At 39.6% G+C, this 20,212-nt stretch overlaps 1 protein-coding gene across 3 annotated transcripts in view; it reads right to left on the bottom strand.

The window, feature by feature from the left end:
* The window catches only part of LOC120523072 (APAF1 interacting protein), a 51,868-nt gene that overhangs the window by 6,309 nt on the left and 25,347 nt on the right, over positions 1–20,212 (bottom strand). For all 3 annotated transcript variants that reach the window (XM_039744053.1, XM_039744035.1, XM_039744044.1), the window contains exons 5-7: positions 18,497–18,614; positions 14,615–14,750; positions 7,117–7,284 (exon numbers count right to left, since the gene is read on the bottom strand). In XM_039744053.1, coding sequence (XP_039599987.1) covers positions 7,117–7,284; positions 14,615–14,750; positions 18,497–18,614 — 422 coding nt within the window. The remainder of the gene's footprint in view (positions 1–7,116; positions 7,285–14,614; positions 14,751–18,496; positions 18,615–20,212) is intronic.

The raw sequence follows: 20,212 nt of genomic DNA, 5'->3' as shown, positions 1-20,212 counted from the left end.
AGCCTGGAGACCCAAACTGCACCCAGGACTCCAGATGAGGCCTCACCAGTGTGTTATAAAGCTTGAGCAGAACCTCCTGTGACTTGTACTCCACACATCAAGGCGCTATACAACCTGACATTCTGTTAGCCTTCTTAAAGGCTTCTGGACACTGTCGGGAAGTCGATAGCTTAGAGTCCACTGCGACTCCTAAATCCTTCTCATAAGGGGTGCTTTCAATTTTCAGACTTCTCAAAGAGAAACCTTTATTATTCTATAATGAATTTTTAATGACTCTCCTGATGTGGTCCTGTCCATATGTGGCATAGGTCACACATTTCAACACATTTCGATAAAAGAAATACAAAACTCCATCTATTTAAACACTGGTCCTGTTGTCCACCTTGGCAGGCTATTAACTTCTAAACTAATGAATTGGCCTCATTAATAAACACATTAAACTATTGAAGGCCCCTACATATTTCACAGCATGAATGCCATTAGAACTAAAAGCCTTCAATAAGTCATCATCTATAAAGGTGAAGACAGATGGCCGTTATGAATTTGTTTTGTCAGTATGACGCACAATGTAGGTTACACTAAACTCTGTGAAAAGTAAGAAGCTTCCACTGGAATTTTTCTCACAGTAGAAACGAGACGCAATATAATTTTTCGGCCACTTGAGTGTTTTTACAGTACATGTGAAAAATAGTCAATCTATGGTTAGATCATTTAAAAAAAAGAGAAAAAGAGGTAGCACTGCTGCCTCGCAGTTAGGAGACCCAGGTTCGCTTCCCGGGTCCTCCCTGCGTGGAGTTTGCATGTTCTCCCCGTGTCTGCGTGGGTTTCCTCCCGCAGTCCAAAGACATGCAGGTTAGGTGCACTTGTGATACTAAATTGTCCCGTGTGTGCTTGGTGTGTGTGTGTGTGCCCTGCCCTGTGTTGACTGGGATTGGCTCCAGCAGACCCCTACCCGTGACCCTGTAGTTAGGATAATGGATGGATATTTTGTCCTTGCCAATTTCACTGGACAATGCAGATTTTGCTTCCTGAACACTTGTGGGTGTCTTCAAGTTTTCCGATTACGTACCATTTCATTGCAATCTTTGTGATCCCCCTATACATTCACTGGCCAATTTCTTAGGTACACCTCTTAAACTGCATGTTAACACAAATATCGAATCAGCCAATTGCATGGCAGCATGTAGACATTGCCAAGATGACTTGCTGAAGTTAAAACTGGGAATGGGGAAGGACAGATGATTGAACGTTGAACGTGGCATGATTGTTGGTGGCAGACGGGTTGGTCCGAGTATTTCAGAAACTGCTGAACTACTGGGGTTTTCACATACATGGTTTATAGAGAATAGTCTGAAAAAGGGAAAATATCCAGTGAGTGAAAATGCCTTGTTGATGCCAGAGGTCCAAGGAGAATGGCCAGACTGGTTTGAGCTGATAGAAAGGCAACAGTAACACAAATAAGCACTTGTTACAACCGAGGCATGGAGAAGGGCAGCTCTGAATGCATAACACATTGAACCCTGAAGCAGGTGGGCTACAGCAGCAGCAAACCACACCAGGTGCCATGCCCATCAACTGAAAACAGGCAACTGTGGCTATAATTCACACGGGCACACCCGTATTTAGACAACAAAGGACTGGAAAAACATTGCCTGGCCTGATGAGTCTTGATTCCTACTGTGACATTTGGATGGTAGGATCAGAGTGTGGAGTGAACAACATGAAAGCAGGGATGCATCCTGGCTTGTACCAATGGCTCAGGCTGGTTGTGGTGGTGTAATGGCATGAAGAATATTTTTTGGCACACTTTATGCCTTAGTGCCAATTGAACAGCCTTTAAATGCCATTGCCTACCCGAGTATTGTTGCTGACCATGTCCACCACTTTATGGCTGCAGTGTGCCCATCTTCTGATGGCTCCTTCCAGCAGGATAATGCGCCAAGTCACAAAGCTCAAATCATCCCATACTAGTTTGCTGAACATGATAAGAAGTTCAGTGTACTAAAATGGCCTCCACAGTCACCAGATCTCAATCCAATAGAGCACCTGCGGTGGCACGGGAAATTCGCATCATAGATGTGCAGCCAACAAATCTGCAGCAACTGCATGATGCTAGCATGTTAATATGGACCAGAATCCACAAGGAATGTTACTAGCACCTTGTTGAACCTACGCCATGAATAATTACAGCACTTCTGAAGGCAAAACGGAGTCCAACCCGATATGAACAAGCTGGCCCGTGAGTGTATATGCATATACAATAAAAGTAAAACCGAAATAACTGTCAGTCTAAAAAAGTGCCACTGTAGGTCAAGTACTATGACTGAGACAGCCGAACTAAAGAGTCTCATTACAATATAAAACATCTGGCCACTCCAGGACAGAACAGCATGTCAACCCCCAGACACATATTTCACTCTTCAATTCATAGAAATCGTGTCGAGGAGGAAGACGACAAAGCTGCTTGGGAGGAGTGGAGGAAGAGTGATGAAGAGGGAAGAAAACAGATTTAAGGCAGATGTTTCCACAAATAACTGATACCAAGATTAAGAAAAGAAAAAAAGGAAATCAGACATGACATCAATGGCAAGAGGCTGTAAGATTTGGTAGTGTGGCTGGAGAAAAAACTGCATGGAAGACATTTAAGGCTATTTTTAAAATTTTTTAAAATTTATTTGCAATTCTAGAGCACCACAACTATATGATTTTAAGCATGCTGCTAAAAAATAAATTTTCTGCATTCACACTTGGACTTCCTTCTTGCTGATCCTGGTACAGTCAGTGATGAAGACGGTGAAAGGTTTCACCAGGACGTTATGATGGAAAAGTGGGATCAGGGCCAGTGAAGTCTACCAATGCTGGCCGAAAAATCACTGGGACACTAAAGTACAAGTTGAAAATCAGCACATTTTTAGCACAACCGAACTAATGGAATGTGTTAGCATCACTTAAGTTAAATTCAATAAAAGTCGCTTTCAAGTTTTTCCAAATCCAACTTGAATTTATATATGTGTTCAGCTTGAAGGTGTTTATCATGATCACCAAATATTATTCAGGAAGCAAAGCATCTGAAAATAAAAAATTGTTGTCCAGTAGTGTTAGGTGAAACAGTGGTTAGAGTTTCTGCCTCACAAATATGTACGGAGAGATCTAAAAGCCCACATAATCCTCCTGTGTATGTGAAGGGAGGGCATTTCCAGCAGAAACTCCAGTTTTTCCCCTCACATCCCAAAATCGTGCAGATTAGGTTAACTGGCAATTGCATATTAAGTCAAGTGCTTTTATTGTCATACCTTTAATACACTATATTGCAGAATACAGTGGCATGAAATCACGTTCCCCAGGACTGCAGTGAAACACATACATAACACACAGGACAAGTGCAAAACAGGTAAAGAACTAAAGAGGTGATCAAAATTTGAGAACAAGTTACAACTTCCTAAATTTCAAAAATCTCTGCTTGTATATATGTTGAAGTTATCCTAACTGAAATAGAAGGCGAGGTTTTTAAGCATATTTCATAATTTAAATATATTCTAAAGCACAATATAAAAAAAACTTAGTCATATGAAAAAGTTTGTGAACCCCTCTCAGCCTGCATAATAATTGACTCTCCCTTCAACAGTAAAGAGAACAGTGGTATGTCTTTCCTTTCCTAGGAACACTGGGTACCGAGTACTGCGGGGTTTTTAGAACAAAGGCCTTTAGAGGCGCAGTATTTAGTTGTATGAAATTAAATCAAATGTAAAAAACTGGCTGTGCACAAATGTGGGTCCCCTTGTCATTTTGCGGATTTGAATGCCCGTCACTGCTCAATGCCGATTACTTGGTTGGATTAGCGTGTTAAACCTTGAATTTCATATAAGGTGGTCAATTGCAAGTTGTGCTTCCTTCCTTTTGACTCTCCTCTGAAGAGTGACAGACAGCATGGGATCCTCAAAGCAACTCTCCAAAGATCTGAAAACAAAGATTGTTGAGTCTTGTGGTTTAGGGAAAGGCTACAAAAAGCCATCTCAGAGGTTTAAACTGTCAGCTTCAACTGTAAGGAATGGAATCAGGAAATGGAAGGCCACAGGCACAGTTGCTGTTAAACCAACTGAGGTCTGGCAGGCCAATAAAAATACAGGAGCGGCACATGCAGAGGCAGGATTGTGAGAATGGCTACAGACAACCACAGATCACCTACAAAGATCTGCAAGAACATCTCGCTGCAGATGGTGTATCTGTACATCGTTCTACAATTCAGTGCAATTTGCACAAAGAACATCTGTAAGGCAGGGTGATGAGGAAAAAAAGCTCTGTCTGCACTCACGCCACAAACAGAGTCGCTTGTTGTATGCCAATGCTCATTTAGACAAGCCAGGTTCATTTTGGAAGAAAGTGCTTTGGACTGATGAGACAAAAATGGAGTTATTTGGGCATAACAAAAAGCGCTTTACATGGCGGAAGAAGAACACCGCATTCCAAGAAAAACACCTGCTACCTCCTGTCAAATTTAGTGGAGGTTCCATCATGCTGTGTGGCTGTGTGGCCAGTTCAGGGACTGGGGACCTTGTTAAAGTTGAGGGTCGGATGAATTCAACCCAATATCAACAAATTCTTCAGGATAAATGTTCAAGCATTAGTCACAAAGGTGAAGTTACGCAAGGGTTGGATATTCCAATGAGACAATGACCCAAAACACAGTTGGGAAATCTACAAAGGCATTCATGCAGAGAGAGAAGTCCAATGTTCTGGAATGGCCGTCACAGTCCACTGACTTGAATATCATCGACAATCTATGGGATGATTTGAAGCAGGCTGTCCATCAAACTGAACTGGAGAGATTTTGTATGAAGAATGGTCAGAAATACCAACATCCAGAATCCAGACACTCATCACAGGCTATAGGAGGACAGCGTCGAGAGGCTCAAAGGAGCAAAAGGAGGCTCAACTAAGTATTGATGTCATATCTCTGTTGGGGTGCCCACATTTATGCACCAGTCTAATATTGTTATGATGCATACTTTGCATTCTTTATTTGCTTTGTACAATGCTATATATTGTATACCCTGCCGTTCTCTTATATTCTGTAAGTGCCTCGAGCATGGGAAAGGCGCTATATAAATAAAATTATTATTGCATATTTTCTGTTAATCCAATAAACTTAATGTCAGTGCTGAAATCCTACTGTTTCCATAAGGCATGTCATATATTAAAAGAAAGTTCCTACTTTGGATTTTTGTTTCTCATTGGCTGAGCTTTCAAAGAATTAAGAGGGGTTCCCAAACTTTTTCATATGACTATAAATGAGAAACCTGAAGAAGAATTCTGATGAAAGTTGCAGAACTCTCTCAGATACTTCCCAGCTACTGCTGTTAATCTGACACTCGGTGCTACATTTCCTTAATTACCGGACAAGCCCCATTTATCTGGCAGCACTCCTAATTGCTCTGCACGACGGCGAGCCAATCTACAGCGAGTGAAACCCTCACCCTGGTTTCCAAATGAAAGCCAAAGAGCTAAGCCTTACAGCCATTGCAAGAGAAGTTGGTAGTTCCAAGTCTGTGGTTTCTAGAACATTGTAGCTTTATAATGACACTAATTCATTCAAGCCTCCTCCTCCAAAATGCTGGTCATCCACATAAAGAGACATTGCACGAGAGGACAGGATAACGTGAAGACTCTCAATGGGGGAACTGGTTTCAACAACACTGCAGCGGGAATTGCTCACCAGTTCACAGCAGAACAGGGCAAGGATGGGTCTTGGCCTAGAGTGTCTCGCAGTATAAGGTCATTTGGACTGAAAGCCTACTCTGCAGTGACCAAACCTCTCATCAGCAAGAATCAAAAGGCTAGATTAACCTTTGCGAAGGAGAATGTTGCGTGGACAAAAAAAGAAATTAATCCAGAGTTCACTTTAGTGATGAGAGCAAGTTTATTTGGGTCCAATGGGGAAACATGTTCAAAGACAAACTGGGGACAGAATGAACCCCAAATTGTGTAAAATAGCCGGTTAAATTTAAAGTTTCGTGTTTTGGGGGATATTTTCTGCAGCAAAAGTTTGGGCTCTTCGACAGCTACATGGCAGGGTGACTGCAAATGTTTTCCAGAACTTCCTTCGGCAACATTTGGTTTTCAATCCCTGTGAGTATCTCCAAATCAGCCCACATCTTTCATGCAAGACAAAGTCACACTGCAAAACGGGTAAAGTAGTTCCTTGAAGCCTACAACACTGAAATGATGAAACGGCCAGCCCCGGATCCAGATCTAAATCTTATCGCGATTCACTAGAAAACCCTCGGTAACAAAGTTATGGCTAAGAAATCCACTACACTCGCCGAACTGTGACAGAGATTGGAAGAAGAATGGACCAAGATCAACCAAGAGCAGTGCGAGAAACCAGAGATGTCCTGCGGGCGCAGACGTGCTGAAGTCATTCAAAGGAAAGGGCCTCTACACCTCCAACTCCTAATTACTGAAAGCTGTAACCAGTATGTGCTATAACTCTCTGTGAATTTTCACAGGATTGTGATTTTTCACGTAAATTTGAATTGCTTGTTGAAAAGTATGAAGGTGGCATGCGTATCCAGGACTTGGCTGCTGCATACCGTTTGCCGAGAAGGACGGTATCTACGATTGTTAAAAACAAAGGCGTTATTAAAAAGTAAAAGGGAGGTTAAATTTTCATTTATTTCACTTAATTGATTTTGTATTTATGTATTTTAGTATTAAGCAGTGTTTAAATTATTTTATACAACCCCATCAATCTATAATATGCCAATAAGAATAGGATTTTTTTTCATGGCAACGGATTAATCATTTTATTTCTTATGGGAAAAATTTGTTTGGTATTCGTCCTGTTTGGTATAAGTCAAAGGATCTGGAACAGATTAAGGACGTATACCGAGGTACCACTGTACATTTACTTCACATCCACATGCATATACTCAGTCAATTTTAGTATCTCCAATTAAGCCATCATATCAAACCGCATGCCAACTTTCAAATATCAAGCAAAGAGTGTAAACATATACTTTCCTTCTTGGGAAGATGAATAACAATTTGTTAATATTACAAACAGACCCTATATGAAAGTAAAAAAGTATGCACAAAATCCCCTTACTCCATACTCACATAGTTTTGGCTTTCTCCCAGGATTCTCCCCAAACATAAACACCATGCCGTCGAACCAAAACAGCACAACTGTCAGGGTACTCTTCCATGGCCCTGGCCATTCGATCTTTCAGGTCCTTTTCCTCTGGTGTGTTCTCAACAATTGGTACAATTAGAGTGTCGTCATATCTGAGCAAAAAAAAAAAAGTGGGCAGGGATGGTTTTAAAAAGCAGCATCCAGTTACTTTAAGAGCTTATTAAAATAAGAAAAATGTTACCATGCAAGTACAAACCTCCTTCAAAATGCAGAATACAATTTATTTTCATTTTAGTTATTACACAACTGACTAGACCACCTTACCCCTAGTAACAGCCTCCCGTGGGTCAGGCCCAGGACAGTTGACAGACAGAATTCCTCCAACATGTCCTGGGGCCTAATGCCATGCATAGAATTCACACTAAAAACATGGCGCAAGGACAAAAATCGGAAATGTGTGTACGCACAAAAAAATCCAGATGCATAAATCTGTGTATTCGCCAACTTCCACTCCATAAATCCCGGTCAGCATGAAAAGCCTGCTGCCCCACCCAAATTCCTCCCAGAATTACAGCTCTTTGAATATGCATATCAATATAAATAGCCCTTAAGCTCAGCATTCTGTGAAAAGGCAATGGTAAAAGCACGGTGGTAAATAGAAGAATTTCAGCGAATACCAACTGGAAGCAAAGAAAAATGTATTTGTTGGTTTAAACAGTGGTATAGAAAACAAAAGGAAGTCGGTCGAGTGACATAGCATATCGAAGAAACTCGAAAGCTCAAGTTCAAAGTTGCAGTGCCCTAAATAAAAGTTGTCGGATATCAAAGTCGGCATAAAAAGGCGAATCATAACCCATCATCTGAGTGTCATATGAAAGTTTAGAACAGAGAAAAGAAATAAAAATAAAATAGGGACCCAGAGGGGGGGGGAGGTTCAAATGTCAACTTTAATTTTGAAATTTCCACTTTAATAACGTAGTTTGTTATTAAAGCAGAACATCATAAACTTCATCTTTAAATCGTTTCATTTATATCATAACTAAAGTAGCACATTAAATGCTTTGTATTTTATGTGTTCTTCGATGTGTTCTGTGTGTGTGAATCACTACGTGCTTCTTAAACGGGCTTTCTCTTCCTCAGACATTGCATCACATGAAATTACAGCTCTTTGAATAATTAAAATATTGAGATGTATACTTGATATAAAAATTTTTATGATGATAGGAGTTAAAGCATGTTATTAAACAAGGGAACATGGTGGCGCAGCGATAGTGACAAGCTGGTGACCGGTCCAGTGATTGTTCCTGCCTACAAGATACTTCTTGCGCGGTGTACAACCTTCAATGCAGTACTGTCTCTTTCAAAACGTACTAACGTCCAATTCCTGTCCTTAATTTTCTTTCTCCAAATATCCAATCGCCACACAATCAACTCTGTAATAGACGTTAAGCTATCTGTAAGCTTAGAACACCGATTCTTCAAAATTTTTAAGGAACATTGAAATATCTTCATAGTACATGTTTAATTATTCTATCCATCTATCCTTCCAGTGTCGCGCCAGTCCCAGTAAGACTACAGCGCAAGCCAGAAACAATCTGTGAACAGCCAGCTCCTCGTTGGCGCTGCGACACCGTGTCCTCACATGTTTAATTAACAATATAGATTATTTAAATGATATCAACATTTTTTCTGTACATCATTTTTAAGATGAAATGCAGCAATATATGTGATCGCCATCATATGTAAATACGCTCTTTATAAAGTGGCTCAGGTTGTTCATTATAATTGTATTGCAAGTTTACAGTGATTGTACTTATAAGTACAAACAGTTCTACAAGGAGCACTTGGACTGATTGAGTGCGTTTAGAGTTCTTGGGATGAAAAGGTTTCTGAACCACGAGGTCCGTACAGAACAGGGTCTGAAGCGTTTGTCGTATGGGCGCAGTTCAAATAGACAGCATGGCTGAGGCAGCGAGTGCTTGATGCTGTATACTGATAATTCTCTTTCCAATTAGCTGCTGTAGAGCTGTGATTCACACTCGGATAGAGTGATATAAATACTCCGAGTGGTGTTGTGAGAGTAGTATGGAAAAGGATGATCCGCTGTGGCAACCCCTAATGGGAGCAGCTGAAAGAAGAAGGTGCAGTGAGAGTAACAATGCTAAAGCACCTATGGTATATGGAATACTTTGGCCATTCCGTAGACCATTATACTGTTACAGGTTAATTACAATCAGATGTCTTAAACTAAGAAACCGTATGCAGTCAATTTCAGTGCATTTATAAAGCCACGTCAGGAATGTGCACCTAAAAAAGAAAGGGAAAACACACTGAAATAGTAGCCTTGCTTTGACGCTGGGTGCCTCCAGAGAACTTGAATACGCCAGGAGTTTCAGCTGGCGTGAAAATGTGTGTGGGTTTACGCCAAATGTAGGTTTTATACATCTAGATTTGAGAGTGGAAACAGGAGTACGCAACATTTTTGTGCATACGCACCGTTTACACATGAGGCCCTTGGTCTTCTTTCAGTGAGCCGTGCTTGGTACATCCGCTGCGATAGGAGTGTAGGGGCACCCTAACTACATGCCCAAACCACAAGCTAGCTGATCTCAAAGCCGAGAAGCAGCAGTTCTACTCAAGACTCCAACTCTAGTGAGATCAGAAATTCTGTAAAAGTGCGGAGACAGGGTCTAAATTTCAAGTCCAATTTCTTAATATATTAATTTGTCCAGGGCATCTCTGAACATACTTTGCCCAGTTTTGAAGTGAGGTCTGTGCTCTGGACAAATCCATGGACATAATAACACAAACTAAAAATCACTCAATTTGTGTTAGATTTCACATAGTTATCTCTTATATATATATATATATATATATATATATATATATATATATATATATATATATATATATATATATTATATATATATATATTTATTTATTTATACACACACACACACACACATCATTAAGGAATTGTTCTGTTCTGTGTGTTGTATTGTATCGACCCCCTACTTTTGACACCCAACCTACCTGGAAAGGGGTCTCTCTTTGAACTGCCTTTCCCGAGGTTTCTTCCATTTTTTCCAGGTTTTTATTGGGAGTTTTCCTTGTCTTCTCAGAGAGTCAAGGCTGGGGGGCTGTCAAAAGGCAGGGCCTGTTAAAGTCCATTGCGGCACTTCCTGTGTGATTTTGGGCTATACAAAAATAAACTGTATTGTATTGCATATATAAACAACTGTGCATCTGTCGGTCTGGCCCAGAAGTGCGAGGCTACATCTTGAAGCTCAAACAGCCAGCAAGGCAGCCCCAAGTTAACGAGTTGGAAGAAAAAAAAAGGACAAAGCTACAGCATGAAGCTAAAAGATGGCGACTATTGCAAAAGTGAAACCGCCAAGGAAAGACAAACTCACTTAGCCTCTAATACACAAGCGAGGCGAACACATCGGCAAAACAAAACCTCAGAAGAGGGAGAAACTCGCTTAGCCACTGATGGGGAGTTAGCACGTCTACAAAACAAAACTGCTGATTCTGCATTTTAATTTTGTTTCCTGACGATATCAATAGATTCTAGGAGCCTACTCCGAAAATAGGCCCTAGCATGATTTTTCAGGCTGCTCTGCCCTACAGTAAAAATAAGCCGTAGTTAAGATCGGCAGCCAAAACGTAAGGCACCAAAGGCCAGGTTTATACTTCAAGTGATGTGATGCATGTGCCCGAAACATCCATTAAATTCCGAGGACACCTTGCCACAATATCTCTGAATAGGTTGTTTAATGATTGCATCCATCAATTACATCCATTCCTGCATGCAAGCATCGGGTGTGAGACAGAAACAATCCCTGGATAGGGAATCCGCTCATGACAAGGTGAATACAAGCACACGCACATATACACACACACTGGCGTCATTGTAGTTTCACCAAATCCCCAAACTTTCATGTCTTTGGATGGAAAACTGAGCCCACTGTGGAAACTCCCCAGGAAAACATGCAAACTCCAGGCAGAGATCACAAGGAATGCAACTCCCTGCGAGACAGCAGTGCTACCAATCTGCCACCATGCCACCCCATATGTGTAACTAACAACAATATTCATTATTTAAACAAAGTTAACAATTTATCTGTAAAATGTAACAGATTTATACTTAATATCACTTTCATGATGAAATGCATTAAAATATAAGAACTGTAAATGTGCTGGAATATCATAAATGTAAAGTGTTATGTGTGGTGATGCTGTTTGCTGCTGCTGCTGTCTGGTCAGGAGGAAGCCCTAGAAGCGCGTAGCAATTAACAACTGGTTTAATGATAAACTACAAGGTTAAAGTGGACATTGAGTTTAAAGCCTTAAAGCTTTAATCACAAAATAGACATTTTCATTATGTCCTTATTTTTTTTCTCTGTGGCTCAAATACGCCGCCGCCGTACATTCTGATGGTATTGTGAAGATAAAAAAAAAAAAAAAAAGCACAGAATATGGAGAGACTTAAAATGTATTGTGTCATTACAAATCGGCAATATGCGACACTTGAATATCAAAGCAACATGAATACATTTGTATGTCTGCATTTTGCTTCACCACATCGAACCACTAAACATCGAAGTGCGCACCTTGATCCTGGAGGATCCGAAAAGTGACTGCAGTAGCAAGAAATTCCGGCTGGAATTCAGGGTTTGAATGTGGAGAGTTTTGACATATTCCAGAAGATGATGACATGACTGTATTTGGATACATGTATATTGTTGTACATGAATAAATGTAAGATATACCCCAAAAATAAGCCCTAGTGCAGGGGTGGCGAACTCCAGGCCTAGAGTGCCACAGTGGCTAAACTGGGGCTTCAAACTCCAACCAATTTCACTCCAATCACTTGCTTAATGAGAAACTGGTTCTTACTGTTAATTAAACCCGTTATTTAATTCCATGGCTTGTTGCTGCTCTTCTGCCAAAGCGCTGTTTTTCTGTTTCTACCAAGAGCACCAATCTCAAAATGTTTTGGTGACCCAAGAGATCAACCTTAATAAGACCTCTCTTTAATTTCAGATATTGTGCGATGGGCACAGGAGAGCTGGTCATGTGGTGGCTCGTTTTGTGTCTCTTCCGTTAGGTCAGATTATCTCAGGTTACAACGTGAGCTACCACAGCTCTCCTGATGACACACAGCTGTACTTATCAATAGCACCTGATGACACCGACTCTCTCGATACACTAACACAATGTCTTACTGGTATTTCTGAATGGATGAATAGTAATCTTCTCAAACTAAATAAAGAGAAGACTGAAATTTTAGTAATTGGCAATAATGGATTCAATGAGGTTATCAGAAATAAACTTGATGCATTAGGATTAAAAGTTAAGACTGAAGTAAAAAGCTTAGGGCTAACTGTTGACTGTAATCTGAATTTTAAATCGCATATTCATTCATCAGACCACTAGGACAGCATTTTTTCACTTAAGAAACATAGCAAAAAAGTTAGACCTCTTACATCATTAAAAGATGCAGAGAAATTATTTCACGCTTTTGTTTTCAGTCGACTAGATTACTGTAACGCACTCCTCTCAGGACCACCCAAAAAAGACAAATTACTTGCAACGAGTGCAGAATGCAGCTGCTAGAATCCTAACTAGGAAAAGAAAATCCGTACACATTTCTCCAGTCTTGATGTCACTACACTGGTTGCCTGTGTCATTCAGGATTGACTTTAAAATACTGCTTATGGTTTATAAAGCCTTAAATAATCTGCTCCATCTTATATATCGGAATGTCTGACACGTTATATTCCAAATCGTAACCTCAGATCCTCAAATGAGTGTCTCCTTATAATTCCAAAAGCTAAACTTAAACGAAGTGGTGAGGCGGGCGACCTTCTGCTGCTATGCACCTAAAATCTGGAATAGCCTGCCAATAGGAATTCACCAGGCTGATACAGTAGAGCACTTTAAAACACGGCTGAAAACACATTACTTTAACATGGCCTTTCTATAACTTAATTTTAACTTAATCCTGATACTCTGCATGTTCAATTCATCATAATAACTATTCACAGTGGCTCCAAAATCTGTACTGACCTCTACTCTCTCTTCGGTTTCTTTTTCCGGTTTCTTTGCGGTGGAGGCCTGCGCCACCACCACCTATTCAAAGCATCATGATGCACCAACATTGAGGGACTGAAAGCCAGAAGTCTACGTGACCATCATCATCAGGTCCTTCCATGAGAACCCTAAATACAAAGAGGACTGTTTCATTTATGTTAGGTAGAATGCCCAGAGGGGACTGGGCGGTCTCGTGGTCTGGAATCCCTACAGATTTTATTTATTTTTTCTCTAGCCTTTGGAGTTTTTTTTTTTTTTTTGCTGTCCACCCTGGCCATCGGACCTTACTTATTCTATGTTAATTAATGTTGACTTATGTTAATTTTTTATTGTGTCTTCTATTTTTCTATTCTTTATTTTGTAAAGCACTTTGAGCTACATTTTTTTGTATGAAAATGTGCTATATAAATAAATGTTGATTGATTGATTGATGGATTATTGTTTGGCTGCTAATTAAAGAAAAAGAAAACTATGGGGCCTGAATCAAGTTAATTAAAAAAGTAATCAGCAGCAAAAACTGGTCACTAATTAAAAAGATGGTAAGAATGAAAACCTGCAGCCACTGTGGCACTCTAGGCCTGGAGTTTGTCACCCCTGCCCTAGTGCATCTTTTTGGAGCAAATATTAATACAAGACCCGGTCTTATTTTCGGGGAAACACAGTACAACACAGGCTTACACAGCTAGTTACCATTATTAAATGATAAAAATGTTAATTAAAATTAGGATAAAACTTTCCCCACAAATCATGCCCCAACTAAAGTCCAAATGAAGATTTTTTTTTTTTTCTTCAATAAGATACAATTCTCCCTTTATGGGAGGTTCACCATCAACTGCCTCCAACTTGCTACAATTATGTCAATGAAGGCTACAACTGGTAAGAAAAAAAACACTGGAAAAGTTGCCTAATGTGACAAGCAAGGCCTTTACAGAATCGGCACAGAATAGATGGATTCACTAAATAGATTTTTCTCTGTATAAACACATGCCTTACCTTCTTTCATCTATCCATCCATCTATTACCAACCCACTATATCCTAACTACAGGGTCACGGGGGGTCTGCTGGAGCCAATCCCAGCCAACACGGGGTGCATGACAGGAAACAAACCCCGGGCATGGCGCCATCCCACCGCAATATATCTCTAGCAGTCTTTGGACTGTGGGAGGAAACCCATGCAGACACGGGGAGAACATGCAAACTCCACGCAGGGAAGACCTGGGAAGCAAACCCAGGTGTCCTGTGAGGCAGCAGCGCTACCCACTGCGCCACACGTTCTTTCATTGTACACCGAAATCTGTAATGTCAACAACTTGCAAAGGCAGCTTTAAAATGAAATACTAAAGTAAAATGCATTCACTTTATTGTAAAACACAACTCAATGCTACCTAAAGTTAACTCCAGAGTTTCCTTTTTGAATTCCCTTGATCATCTCCTGATGAGTGATGCGGAACTCCTTGCCTGGAAAAAGTAGCGTAGCCATGACTGCAGACTTTGAATGGGTATGGATAACTGCACCTGCTCCTAGGTTTGGAGAAAAAAAAAAAAAAAAAAGGGAAGGCAAAAAAAAAAGAGACAAAATTACCCAAACGTCAGATGAAAACTGTTACAAAAGAAATACTTAAAAACATATGATCTTTAAGTACACGAAAATAATAAAAAATACAAAAAAAAAAAAAAAAGCATAAAATTGAAGGACTATCTCTGCAATATTTGTGAATCTTTTACATTAACTCTGCCATTTTGACATTTCTGTCCATCAGTAACAGAGAAGTTTAACTAGGACAACATTTGTACCAGTACATTTAAATTAGAAATTGAGATTATATGCAACACTTAACTTTAGATTTTGTTCTCGGATAAGACTTGTCAAATGTAAACGGTTATTTCTTGTAAACAGGTATCATTCATGCTTTTTAAAGATGAATTACTTTGGGACTTTACAGAATACTTAAAGGCAGTGATGGGTTTCTAAAATATACCATTTTTCTGTATGCTGACAGGTGTGTCTGAAATGCTTTGTGCTCATTCTATGTAAATGAACCTAACTGATTAAAAGGAAGCCTTTCTCCTTCATTTCTTCAGTCTGCCATGCTGCATGTGGGACTCCACCAGCTGGTGTAAATTAAGGACAAGCCATCGCTATATATGAAGTCTATAAACATGTACAAGATTCTTCTTTTTTTTGCCACGGACCTTGTGTGCATTCTCAAAAGGTGTCTGTGGCACATAAATTGGATGCTCCAAACTGGCCCTTGGTGTCAACATGTGTTGCTCACTGCAGTGGACTGGCACCCTGTGTAAGGTAGGCTCTGGTCTATATGGCCCTGATTTGGACTAAGTGGATTACAGAACATATGTATGTATGTATGTATGATTATAGGCCTTATAGAAGAGTGGCCAAGTCAATGGACTTTAAAGAGTAATCACCTCAGAATCACTTTCTCACGCTATGCTCCTGGTATAAAAATATAGATACATTTGTACCACACGTGTACTTGGAGAGCTTCAGCAGAAGCTTCAGCATTTCTATTCTTCACTGCAAGTCACGGTGTTATAAAATACCCATTATGAAAGGTGCCAAAAAAAAAAAATTCACAAAATGTGTCCTAAAGTCTCTCTGACAAGAAAGTTCAGGGGTCTCAATGTCAGTCCTGGGGACCCCCTGTGGCTGCAGGTTTTTGTTCTGACAAGCTTTGGTTTTGAATTGGACACCTGGGCTTAAGTGAACTGTTATTTCCCAGATTCTGTGTTCTGGGAACAATACAGAAGTTAGAAAACTAAAAGTTGGGTAAAAAATTTTTATTAAAATGTTCTAAGCAGTAATACAGGAATAAACAATCTTTTTCCTCTTTTCATCTTGATCTTCATTCTGCTTGTCCAGGTGTTCCAATTGTTTAATTAATCCATTATTTACTAATTAGTGGGTCCGACGCTAAAATAGTTGCAGCGTTTGATTATTCTGTGGTGTTTGCCAGCGTGTGTGCTCTGCTCATTTTTAAATTGTCATTATTAAGATACAATGAAGGGAGCAAACTGCACAGACAAAAAGGACAAAACAGAATGAAATCAACAAAAGAGAGTTAAGCATTTAAATCTGTAGCAAAAACAGAAATATTTATAAATGTCATATATGTAAAATCATGCAGCTATACTTTCTGAATGTAGTACATGATGAAAAAAATGCAAGCTAATTAAATGAGATCAGCGTTATCCGATTGTTGCACATTATGAATCTTTTTGGTGAGGCAAAGTGGACCCACGGGACGGACTTTAAGAACCCCTGCTCTAGGTTAGTTTTTGGAAGTCAATCGGATTTCATTATATTTGCTTTTTATTTTGCACAGCCAATGCTTTTACATGGTGATGTGCATGCATGAAAATGTAAAATCTGCCAAAAGTATATATTTTTTTTTTTGAAAAAAAAAAAAAAAAAAAGAGAGAAAGCAGGTATCACAAGGTACAGAAACCCAATATATAGTAAGGTCCATAAATGTTTGGACAGAGACAATTTTTTTCTAATTCTGGTTCTGTACATTAATTACCACAATGAATTTTAAATGAAACAACTCAGATGACATTAAAGTGCAGACTTTCAGCTTTACTTCAGTGGGTTGAACAAAACGATGGCATAAAAATGTGAGGCAACTAAAGTATTTTTTTTTTAACATTTTAGGGGCTCAAAAGTAATTGGACAAATTAAATAACTGGAAATAAAATGTTCATTTCTAATACTTGGTTGAAAACCCTTTGCTGGCAATGCCAGCCTGAAGTCTTGAACTCCTGGACGTCACCAGATGCTGGGTTTCCTCCTTTTTAATGCTCTGCCAGGCCTTTACTGCAGCGGCTTTACTTTCAGTTGCTGTTTGTTTGTGGGCCTTTCTGTCTGAAGTTTAGTCTTCAACAAGTGAAATGAACGCTCAATTGGGTTAAGATCAGGTGACTGACTTGGCCATTCAAGAATTTTCCACTTCATTGCTTTAATAAACTCCTGGGTTGCTTTGGCTGGTTTTGGGTCATTGTCCATCTGTATCATGAAACGCAGCCCAATCAGTTTGACTGCATTGATCTGGATTTGAGCAGACAGTATGTCTCTGAACACCTCAGAATTCATTCGGCTGCTCCTGTCCTGTGTCACATCATCAATAAACTCGAGTGTCCCAGTGCCACTACCAGCCATGCACGCCCAAGCCATCACACTGCCTGACTTGTTTTACAGATGATGTGCTATGCTTTGGATAATGAGCTGTTGCACACCTTCTCCATACGTTTTTCTTGCCTTTATCATTCTGGTAGAGGTTGATCTTGGTTTCATCTGTCCAAAGAATGTTTTTCCAGAACTGTGCTGGCTTTTTATATGTTCTTTAGCAAAATCCAATCTAGCCTTTCTATTCTTGAGGCTTATGAGTGGCTGGCACCTTGCAGTGCACCCTCTGTATTTACTTTCATGCAGTCTTCTCTTTATGGTAGACTTGGATATCGATACGCTGACCAAGCCCTGGAGAGTGTTGTTCACTTGGCTGGCTGTTCTGAAGGGGTTTCTCTTCACCATGGAAATGATTCTGTGATCATCCACCACTGTTGTCTTTTTGCGTTGCTGAGTTCACCAGTGCTTGCTTTTTTTCTAAGCATGTACCAAACTGTAGATTTTGCCACTTGTACTATTGTAGCAATTTCTCGGATGGGTTTCTTCTGTTTTTGCAGCTTAAGGATGGCTTCTTTCACCTGCATGGAGAGCTCCTTTGACCGCAAGTTGTCTGTTCACAGCAAAATCTTCCACATGCAAGCACCACACCTCAAATCAACTCCAGGCCTTTTATCTGCTTAATTGATAAGACATAACGACAGACTTGAACACACCTGCTCATGAAATAGCCTTTGAGTCAATTGTCCAATTACTTTTGGGCCCCTGCAATGAAGGGATTGTGTTCAATACTTTAGTTGCCTCACATTTTTATGCAATCATTTTGTTCAACCACTGAATTAAAGCTGAAAGTCTGCATTTCAACTGCATCGGAGTTGTTTCACTTAAAATTCATTGTGGTGATGTACAGAATCAAAAGTTAGAGAAAAGGTGTCTCTATCCAAATATTTATGGACCTAACTGCATTATACTCATCTAACATTCTAAATTATATACCTTTGTGCAGTCTATGAACTCCGGTTATGAGCTAAAGCTTCATTTTTTTTAAACATCTAACAATGTCAATGTAGAGTAACGACCAGGACCCCACCCCGCCCCACGGCATCCAAAATATTTGCAAACTTACCTCTTAAAGTGTAGGCATTCATGAACAGCGGTGTACATTGACTCTTCTTGAGTTTCTTACAAGACGGTGGGCAGTGGATATCGCGTTCTTCAATATCACAAACAAACAAGTCCTCAGGCTGTGGAATCGCAGATACAGCTCATCAATCAAGGTATATTTCCGATAACTGATGGTTATATAAAATTACAGAGAGAATCTAAAAGCGATAATGTATTAAATAAAACCTCAAAATGTATGGCCTTTTTTTGGATCTTCTGACTGATTTTAAATAATTGCATTCATTATTAAGATCAAACATACAACTTTTGTTCATTTACTGCAACTGAAAAAAGCAGAAAACCAAAACATTCAACAATTGAAAGTAGAGATGCTCCGATCGATTGGCCGCTGATACAAATTAGCCAATTTTCACTATGAACGACTTATCCATGATCGGTAAATTGGCCGATCAAAAAAGATCTTTTCAGCTCTGGCTTTTCTAAGCTTTAAGGTAAATTGGTATGGTAGTTGAGCCTAGCTCATTTTTTTTATTTGGCAGCGAGCTTCCTGTAACTTGAAAAATAAGCCTTGACTTGCTGCCTTTTGTTTAAGTGCATGAGTGAAGATTGGAAAATTAGACTTTACGTTAAAGAGTGTAGTAATAAGCTGAGAAAAGGGAATCTGATTAATCATCCAGTATAATTAGACAAATGGCAAGAAAAGCATCTTGAATGAATTCAGACCTTTTTATTTTGTCCATTAATTAAAATGGACACCAACAGCAAAAAAAGCTGTAGTGCAACGGATGATGAAAACCTATAAGTGCACATGTTTACATTTAAACAGTTTAATTGCCAATATCAATTAACTCATTGTACGAGTTATATACATACATACGTATATGGAAGCGAAGGTCTGTGATACCGTTTACATTTTTGCAGCTGGAGATCAAACAAACGCCATCAACAGACATTTTGGACATAAACCCAGCATATGCAAACTGTGTTCATGTTCATAATAAATAAAACTTTACAACCAACATTCCTCCCAACCCCCATCTCATATCATTTAATTTGTTATATGTTGCCTTTGATTCTTGTATGTATATGCATTATTCTCGGATGATGGCTCCCGGCATGGGCTGAAAGCTCAGGAATAAAAACTACTTTATGATACGCAATTCATCTTCTCCCTTTGTGGATCTACAGCTGCAAATTTTAATATAAAATATATATATTATATCCTTGGGGTACGTTCAACTCCCCTCTTCACAACATGAGCGGCAGAGACGCGAAGTGAGCAGGAGGGAACCCCCTAGTGTCCATCCATCCATCCATACGCCGGTCATAAAATTCAAATATCATGACAAAGTTGATTTATTTCAGTAATTCCATTCAAAAAGTGAAACTTGTATATTAGATTCATTCATTACACACAGACTGATGTATTTCAAATGTTTATTTCTTTTAATTTTGACGATTATAACTGACAACTAATGAAAGTCCCAAATTCAGTATCTCTGAAAATTAGAATATTGTGAACAGGTTCAATATTGAAGACAACTGGTGCCACACTCACTCTAATCAGCTAATGAACTCAAAAGCCTTTCAATGGTCTCTCAGTCGAGTTCTGTAGGCTACACAATCATGGGGAAGACTGCTGACTTGACAGTTGTCCAAAAGACGACCATTGACACCTGGCACAAGGAGGGCAAGACACAAAAGGTCGTTGCTAAAG

This window comes from Polypterus senegalus, chromosome 1 (assembly GCF_016835505.1).
Source record: "Polypterus senegalus isolate Bchr_013 chromosome 1, ASM1683550v1, whole genome shotgun sequence".
Classification (NCBI taxonomy): Eukaryota; Metazoa; Chordata; class Cladistia; order Polypteriformes; family Polypteridae; genus Polypterus; species Polypterus senegalus.
This window is presented reverse-complemented; position numbering and strand designations above follow the sequence as displayed.